This window comes from Otolemur garnettii, unplaced genomic scaffold, assembly GCF_000181295.1.
Source record: "Otolemur garnettii isolate 467f Iridium unplaced genomic scaffold, OtoGar3 scaffold00001, whole genome shotgun sequence".
Lineage (NCBI taxonomy): Eukaryota > Metazoa > Chordata > Mammalia > Primates > Galagidae > Otolemur > Otolemur garnettii.
Window position 1 is genome coordinate 16,903,732 of NW_003852396.1, and position 9,574 is coordinate 16,913,305.

General features: G+C 34.5%; 1 protein-coding gene across 11 annotated transcripts in view; it reads left to right on the top strand.

Annotated features, from left to right (window-relative positions):
• Nucleotides 1-9,574, top strand: part of PICALM (phosphatidylinositol binding clathrin assembly protein) — a 100,966-nt gene that overhangs the window by 73,246 nt on the left and 18,146 nt on the right. For 3 of the 11 annotated variants that reach the window (XM_012803430.1, XM_023511711.1, XM_003780846.3), the window contains 6 exons: nt 2,404-2,511; nt 4,038-4,169; nt 4,265-4,295; nt 4,481-4,580; nt 7,198-7,221; nt 8,705-8,764. In XM_012803430.1, coding sequence (XP_012658884.1) covers nt 2,404-2,511; nt 4,038-4,169; nt 4,265-4,295; nt 4,481-4,580; nt 7,198-7,221; nt 8,705-8,764 — 455 coding nt within the window. The remainder of the gene's footprint in view (nt 1-2,403; nt 2,512-4,037; nt 4,170-4,264; nt 4,296-4,480; nt 4,581-7,197; nt 7,222-8,704; nt 8,765-9,574) is intronic. The other 8 variants (XM_023511706.1, XM_023511716.1, XM_012803426.1 and 5 more) reach the window with 3 other exon arrangements.

Below are 9,574 nucleotides of genomic sequence, written 5' to 3' on the forward strand. Positions count from 1 at the left end.
CGTTGGAGACCAGCCTGAGCAAGAGTAAGACTCCATCTCTAAAAGTAGCTGGGCCTTGTGGCCAGAATCTATAGTCCTAGCTACTCCGTAGGCTGAGGCAAGAGGCTCTGCCAGGAGTTTGAAGTTTCTGTGAGGCCATGGCAGTCTACTGAGGGCGACAAAATGAGACTCTGTCTCAAAAACAAAATAAAACAAACAAACAAAAAAAAACCTTGAGATATAAGCTCTGGATTACTTTATATCCTTTTAAACCTTTTGTACTTTTAGGTAATAATACTGTAATATTATGGATTATTTTCCCTAGAGACCTCAGGAGATGGCTCTTCTCTAAAAGAAAGTAATAAAGTTGATAGGCTTATCTCTGATAGCAGCCATACTCTGAAAAGCTGGATAAAAATAGCAGGAGAAAATAGGAGTTTAATACATTGGCCTAGTTTTAAATTGTTCCATGTCTGATCTAAGGTAGTGTATCACAGTCAAGATTATTACCAGAATGATTTAAAGAAATACATACATACATATAGAGAGAGAATATGTATGTGTTGTGTAGTATATGTCTATACACATACACTAATGTGTATACAAATACACTGTACTATGATGGTAGCATGAGCACATAATTAAGCATTTTGAGTTGATACATTGGCTTTTTATATAAAGAGTTAAGAGAAGAACCAGTAAACCCATGATCTAATTCTTAAAACAGCATGTACACTAAAATGTTCCTAAACTGCTAAGTCTAGAATTCTAGGAATCTTTTGGTGAATAGTCAAGAGATTTATATATACTAGATTATTTTGTATTTTGATAGTGTTTATGTTCTCATTGGGTGACCAGTATCTGAATTAAGAGTAGTTTAAGGGTTAAGTAATTAAGACCAAATTGGTACATTCTCAGAAAACTTGTGCCCTACAGAATATTCTTTATTATAGCCGATAAGATGCTATTTTAGAATAATATCTTTGATGTATACCAGCTTGTATGTTCATTGCTAATAGTAAATCATCGTTTTCTGTTTTTTCTGTCTTTGAGGACCTTCTTAGACTTCTTACCAAGTTTTGTCCTACTTTTCACAGTTTTCTTTAAGAACAGTCTTTCTAGCAGACCACATCATTGTACTTCATGTCTTCGTGGTGTTCCTTAAGAATTAAAGTGATATTCTGACTAAAGGTCCTTTAGTAGAAAGGTGCCAGAGAAGAGAGCTTGCCTGTGTGGGACTCCAGAAGTCACAGGCACTTGTTAACTTTCCAATGTCAGGTGGTTTTTGTTTGTTTTTTTACATTCTGACTTAATAGAATTTAGAGATGGAAGAGACCTTAGGGGCCTTACTGCAGCCTTCCTCCACAAGGTGAAAGAAATCTCTCATTTGTCATCCTTACTGGACTCTTATTCCTCTTTATTTGACTATATCTAGTAATTGACAGTTCCCCAAGTCACGTGACAACTCTAACACTTTTAGTTGCTTTTATTTCTTCTTTTCAGCCCCTTCAGATATTCACAACTTCACTTAAATGCAACCTGACATAATTGGAAATCCTAATTTGTTACCTCAGCATAGACTGGCTTTGAAGATGTGAGCCTGGTGTGCCTAATACCACCAGCATGAGTATAACACACACACACAAAAGAATAGAGTTTCCTGTTTATGGTTTGGTGTTTCAGGCTAGAGTTAGATTAATTGACATACTTGGTAGTCTACTTGTCAGCCCCACGTTGAAAGTAGTAAGCTGAAGGTAGAGGAAGATTCAGAGTTGAAAGTGGTGTATCTTTCTTCTGATATTTGGAAAGCGTTTGGATACAGGTGGCTGTAAGGATTGGCAAGTTAACAACTTTCAGAATCCTGTCACTTCTCAGGTGTACTTACAAGTTTTTAGTTTTTGGCTGATTGTTGAAGGAAGGAAGGGAGAAAAGTAGGAAGGAAAGGGGAATACAGGAAAATAGGTAGATGGTGGGAGGAAGACTTTTATCTTAGGGATACTCAGGTAAGATTCATATTTCATTAACCACCATAGAATTCTTACTTTATTCTCAAATGATCCCTTACGCTGTGTATATATTTTGCTACATGCAAAATCTTACAGTTTTATTTTGGTTTAGTTTTTAAAAGATTGTCAGCATACAAAATTAAGGTAAAAGATAAGTATTTATATCTGTGATGAAACAAACTTGCAGTTGAACATCAGTTGCTTTTATTCATTAGTTTTTTTGGTGGGATGATTTTGTAATGGGAAATGTAATCACCACCAGAAATGTGGTGTAGAAAACATTTTGTTTGAAACACTGGCACAGTTTTTGTTTGGGGCATTTATTGCTTTTTCCATTTTGTTGTCATTGTTATTAAAAAGCTGTAAGTGCAGAGTTTTTAAAGGTTTGAGCTTTTTTTTTCATTTTGATTTTTCTTAGGATTCACTCCTTCTCCAGTTGCACAGCCACATCCTTCAGCTGGCCTTAATGTTGACTTTGAATCTGTGTTTGGAAATAAATCTACAAATGTTGTTGTAGATTCTGGGGGTAAGAAAAAAAATTTTATTAGAATTACTATAATGTTCTAATTTAAATTCTGTGTAAGGAAAGATAATGCTGCTTCTGTTAACAATATGTGTAGGTAGACTAAGTTGAGGTAGCCAAAGAAATCGTCCCCCTTCTCCTCATTCACCAGATGAGAGCTTTAAGCCATTATCCTTTTCTTGGTGGCAGTTTAGACTCTGGGAAGCTTTTGTTTGTCTCAAAGCGAAATAAAAGAGAGCAAATGAGACTCAGCTCAGTATAGAATGCTGAGTTGCTAGTAACTGTATATAGAATGTTATGCCTTTTTGGGCATATAATTTTTACTTTTAAGAAAGTGAATAATAAACTTACTATTAATGAAATTAGCTGTTTTTGAAAATTAGGATAATATAACCTGTGGTACCTTGACTTTAGACAGGTCTGTGTGTAAACAGCTGGATATATTAAATGTCAAACCTGTGGGCACAGGGGCTTTTGATTGTGTAAAGAATGATTCTTAATTTATTGTCTTAAAAAAATCTATAGAGCCAGATTTTTGCTTTATGTTTTTGTTAATACCTTCTTAATTTGAAATTCCTCTAAAACTTTGGCACTCATTAATTCTATTTTTTACCTTGGGATGTCCTTTGATTTTGGTTAAAAATTAAGTTTTAGCCATATACACAGAATATATTGAGGTGTTCTTAAATTTATAACATAATTAGTTATCATGCAGTAAGTATGTAAAGTAAGAAGCAAGCTTATCAAGAATGTGTTCAAACTAAGAATTTTTTTTTCTTTATAATCATGCTTTCTTCTTTGTAATCATACTTTTTCATGCATTTTGAGTTTTTCCTTTTGAATTTTTTTTTGCCTAAGAGGAAGGAAATAGAGACCACTTGTTCATATTTTGTACACTACCATTTTCTTTTTCAAACTCTGTAGTCTTTTTGGATAGTGCTATTGAATCCCATTGAGGGCTGGTTTGTTTGGATTTGCTTTTATCTTTTACCTTTTGGTAAAGAAGCTTTAAAGTGTTATTTTTAAGAAATATCATTTCTAGATGAGTTTATGTGATAAGAGTTGTTTAGCAATTTCTTAGATCAGCTCTCATATTCTGCACTTTGCAGGGTATTTAAAAGTCTATAAAATATTACTTTTTAAAGTATAAAAATTTTAGGGTTACAGAGATGTATTTATAGTCCATGTGTCTTTAGACATGAAGGAGTCTTCAAAAAGTTTTGCTGGGTGAGGGGAGAGGATTATATTCTGGTTTCTTCCCTTTCTCTAATCCCCTTTAACCTTAATATAATTTTGTCATGAGATAAGAGCAGTAATTTCTGTCAAAGCAAATAACTGCCTTCTCAGTCAGTTCACTACATACTAGTTAATTACTCCTTTTTCCATTTAAGGGCATTTATTTATATATACCTATTTCTGTAGAACGTTTCCAGTGAACAAACAAGGAGAAAAGGCAAGAACTTCCTTTAGAAAGCTGTAGCAACATAAAGTTCCTTACAAGTTCTATTTCATCTGTTTGTAACTTTAAGGCTTTGATGAACTAGGTGGACTTCTCAAACCAACAGTGGCCTCTCAGAACCAGAGTCTTCCTGTTGCCAAACTCCCACCTAATAAGTTAGTATCTGATGACTTGGATTCATCTTTAGCCAACCTTGTGGGCAGTAAGTAATCTTTGGATTCTTTAATCTTCTTTAAAATAAGTAGTTTTATTAAAATGAGTTTAGTTTTAAAATGCTTTCTTTTTCTCCTTTCCTAGATCTTGGCATTGGAAATGGAACCACTAAGAAGTGAGTGTTTTATATTTGTGTTCTTTCCCTGTGTGTCATTTAGAGGTTCATGTGGCTTTCATCTCTAGAGTACGTATGAGATGTCAAGCCTGCATCTTAAATGTTCTGTTCAGTCTAAGTGTATAGTATATAAAGGAACTTTATAATTAGGAACATTTAGTATTCTCACTTATGTTTATTTAAAGTGATGTAAATTGGAGTCAGCCAGGTGAAAAGAAGTTAACTGGAGGATCTAACTGGCAACCAAAGGTTGCACCAACAACTGCTTGGAATGCTGCAACAATGGTGAGTTGGAAAATCTCCTGATACACTAACATATGAATAATTTAATTAAATGTGTAACATGAAAACATTTTAAAGTGAAAGCCATAAATAGATTGTTACTGAGTTTTAGAAATATGAGTAATTTGTATTTCTTTTAAAGGAAGCTGGTTGACAATACCTGCCAGGTACATTTTAGTAGCTAACATGTATTTAAGAGTTACTTTGTACCAGGCATCATTCTAATAAATAATAATATGGTTTTATTTTGGATAACCATCATTAACCCTATATGTAGTAACTATTATTATTCCCATTTTACAGATGAGGAAATGGAGGCACAGAATTATTAATATGCCCGGGGTTACAGAGTGTTTGAATGAATGGGGGGATTTTTTAAGAGTCCCAGCAAACTAACTGCAGAGTGTATGCTCTTAGTCACTGTACTACTAGTCTTAAATTTAGTATTTACTTGTCTAAAACATATAATCTTTAATTTTCTTTTGATTTCACTATTGGTGAAGAAATTTATACTTGCTTGGTTTTGTTAATATTATCATATAATTTATACTTTTGATTCTCATTATTTGTGGCAATAAGTTACTCAAAGTTGCCCATAACACTGAATTAGGGAACACTGACCTTTTACTAGGGAAAATATGTTCATATATACACATCCTTCATAGATTATAATCCTAAATCCTATTTGTTTTTAAAACATCTGGAGAAGATTATGTTTTATTTTACTATATACAAAAGAGCAAATCAGGGTCAGAAATGTTAAATGACTTGAGGCTGTCTCACTTACTGGTACCAGAGTTGGACTCTAGCCCTATCCAACTGGCCCCAGAGCCAGAGCTTCTTGTACAATGATGGACTGCCCCTACCTTCTCCATCCTCTGGTCTGGTATGAGAGCTGAAACAAGGCCAAATGTCACCTGTCCCACCTCAACTGGGGATGACCGCATCAGGTGAATCAGATTTTTGCCATTCTACACATGTGCATGAATGACCTGGAAAGCACCACAAGTATTTATTTGTGGGCTACAGATTTTAGCGATTGGGTGAATTTGCAAATGCAGAATCCGTGAATAATGAGCAGTAACCATATTTGCCAAAAATGAGCACATATTACTGATGAGGTTCTAGTAATGTTTTTGATTACTGTAGTTATGATAGGCCCAGGGTAGCTTGTGGCTCTTCCCTTATCTTTAGCCAGCTAATAATTTTAGCAACCCAACAAGCATCTCTCAGTCAGAGAAAATAACTCCTTGTGAAAAAATCTGGAACATGCAGTTTTCTAACAGTGGGTCAGTATCAGTGTTTTGATTACACACATATTGTAGCCTTCCTACTATTGTTAGAGACACCCCCCCAATCGTCCTTGATTAGAGCCATTTCCGTAGTATTGCTTGGCTTCCCTTGGGTTAATCATACGGTAAAATTAATAAGGTGAGCTAAAAATAGTATGTTGATAGCATTTTGTGAGTTTTATGGGCTTCAGGCCTCATAAATGGGAAATAATATTAAAATATGGCTATTCTTTTTAAGCCAGTTATTTTTCACAGCTAGTAGTTACTACCATCACTTAATAACACAATGTGTTTAGGTTTTTACACACACACACAATCTTAAGCCTGAAAACAGTGCTCTCTGGGAGAGTTTGTTTTACAAAACTCTACTTGTTTTTGCCCAAAAGCAAAGTGGTTGAAAAGCATATTTAAATTGAAATCCATCCCTACTTGCTTTGAATCCAGTGTTTTTTCCGCTATAACACTAACTAGGGGATAGAAAATTTAGGCTAAAAAAAAAAAAAGAAAGAAAATTTAGGCCAGTGGATTTTATGGTCTCAGGTGTGAATTACATGTTGATAATTTATGAGGAATAATATAAATACAAGTGCTAATATTAAAACATTTTCTTACTTAGTTTTAATATATATAAAATATTGGAAGTTTATAGATAGTGCTTAAGATTGAAATGTAATGGATATCTAACCATGTAGAATTGTGTGTAAGCTGATGATAAGATAGTGGTGTTTGTGGTGCTGTGTTACATACAGTAATGTGTATCATCTCTTGAGGATTTTGTTAAAATATTTGTGTGTATTTTATAAAAAGTTTCTTTTTAATGGCTAACGTTTGAGGCTCATGATGTGATTTACTACTTAAGATAAAACTGCTGCTTTTGACATTTCTTTACATTTCTAACCTTTTTATTAATCCTTAAACACTGTCAAGGTTTTTAAAATGTGTTTTTATTTAACATATTTATTGAAATTTTATTAAAATATATGTTTATGTTATACTACAAAATCTTTTAATTAATGCTTGCTTTTTTCTTGAGGTAGACCTCTGACGCAACCCTGTTTATGGGATGCACTAAATTGTTCACTGTTGACACTACTGAATAATTTTATGTTTTAATGATATTTGTAACCAGTACACTTAAGTTTCTCTTATCAACCTTGATAGTGTTTTAGTATAGATAGATGGTCATTAGATACTGAAAATACAAGGGATTTTAGGTAGTTAGTGAGTGTACATGTGAACTAAAATGCTCTCTGTATTTTCTGTTGTGTGAGTACTTGTTCTAATCCAGTGTTATTGCATTATGTAATTGTTCTCCCGGGGAAAAACAGAATGGCATGCATTTTCCACAATACGTAAGTGACCAAAAACTAGCCTTTTTGCAATAAATTGGCATGCTATTAACCACTGCTATAGCAGAAACTCATAACCTTTCAGCTGTTACTTGTTTTCACATTCAGATTTTCAATGTGCAGAAATTCTTCCTAGCATCTACTGATTTCATGGGTGTGTTGCAGAATCAATTCTGATGGTGGCATGGGAAATACCAATTTTTTTTCTTGCTTAATATTCCGCCATTTGCTGCCAGATGGCTGGGTGTCTGTGTGTGTATCTGTGCTGCCACTGTGCACTTGATGACTTCTGAATGAAGGGAAATGTGGATTGTGGTAATGTTTAAAATAACAACTGCATGAAATCTTACAGGCTTCTGCTGTACTTGGCAGTGTGTCTACTGCTCTTGCAGATTTTGGTTTTTAAGTAAGGGGAGACCTATATGCCCTATAGACTCATCCAGATACTAAACTTTTAACTATTCACTTTTGTGTTATTTTTTAAAAGTTCCACTTCCTCCACTTCCTTTAACTTCTTCATACATATGTTCAAATTGCGGTATAATTTCAGTTACTGTGTTTCAGCAGTTGGTCTTTGACCTGTATTCACTTTATGTTTTCATTAAGAGAAACACACAAGGCTTAAAGATAGATTGTTTCTCTTAAGTAATTTTTGGAATAAATTAGAAGCTAACATAAAAACTTTTATGGAAGAACTAAGTCTCACAGAAATAGTCATACTCACTAGTAGTTTTGAATCCCTTGGGGTTCTTTGAAAAGCGTGAAAGAGATCCTTAGAAATTAATTTTTCTTTTGAAAGATCAAATTATTAACAGATTTGAGGTCTTTAAATATTTTTCTTGAGTGCTAAGGAAATAAAGTACCTAGATGGCTATTTAGAAATACTTTTTCTGGGTAAACATTTTTGTGATAGTGATAGACTTTAAAGTTTACAGGCTCAGCACCTGTAGTTCAAGCAGCTAGGGTGCCAGCCATGTACACCGGAGCTGGTAGGTTCGAATCCAGCCCAGGCCTGCCAAACAACAATGACAACTACAACCAAAACATAGCCAGGCATTATGGCAGGTGCCTGTGGTTCCAGCTACTTGGGAGGCTGAGGCAGGAGAATCACTTAAGCCTAAGAGTTTAGGTTGCTGTGAGCTGTGATGCTACGGCACTCAGCCCAGGGCGACAGCTTGAGATTGTGTCTCAAAAAAAAAAAAAGTTTGGAAGTTCAAAATAGTTTTTAAAATCTAAAGATTTTTAAAGCTGTAAAAGCACGTTGAAATCTTAGATCATTGTATCTAAGTGGTATTTTTTTTTCATCTACTAAGTCTGCTTTTCTGCTAATTTCATGCACTTTTTTCATTGAGCATTAATTGACACAGTTTTTAATGATCACAAGTGCCACTTAATCACAGCTGTTCTAGCAATTCTTCTTAGTAGAACTACAGCTATTTGATCTCATTTGATACCTCCTTGTTTATTTTTCCTTTCACCATGTTAGGCACCCCCGGTAATGGCCTATCCTGCTACTACACCAACAGGCATGATAGGATATGGAATTGTAAGTATTTTTCAGTTACAGCTTTTGGAAAAAATGTTGATTCATATTTAAAATGCTTTCAACCTAGAAGAGAATTTTCTATGTACCCTGAGTCCTATTACCCAACCCAGTTGAACCACAGCATTGGTTTCTTACATGTTTCTAGAATAATCATATGAGAGTTAGTGTTCATTAATATTCTTAGTATTACATGACCCACTTATTTTTGTCCTTATAACTTTGCTAAACATTTAATATTTTCATTACAAATTCATGTAAATGAATTAATGTTACTCTAAACCTTTGTTGCTGTGACCTAACATTAAATATCAGTGAGGTCTTAATAATTTTAATATTATAGGGGAAGGGAGGAATTAACACCTTTTTTAATTGTATAGGAGTAAATTTAATCTGGTAAAGGGTAGAAAATTTTTCTATGACAGTGGTTATAACCTTAAAAGATTAAAAGAGTGATCTAGATGACCCTCACTCTCCTAACTCTTTCAATATATTGACTCACTTAGATGAGAAATGCAGGTGGTAGCTTCAACTCATTGGTATATATTTGAGAAACTGTTCCTGGTAGGAGGTAGCACTATGACCCTTGGTATAGCTACTTAGTTGTCCTGCTACTTCTTTATGTGAAGGTAGCTCCTTTCATACATGGGGAGAACTTCTACAGCTTTTGTAATAGTGGTCATTGCATTAAAATATCTGGGTTCGGCGCCTATAGCTCAACCGGCTAAGGCGCCAGCCACGTACACCTAAGGTGTCGGGTTCGAATCCCCAGCCCGGACCCGCCAAACAACAATGACGGCTGCAACCAAAAAA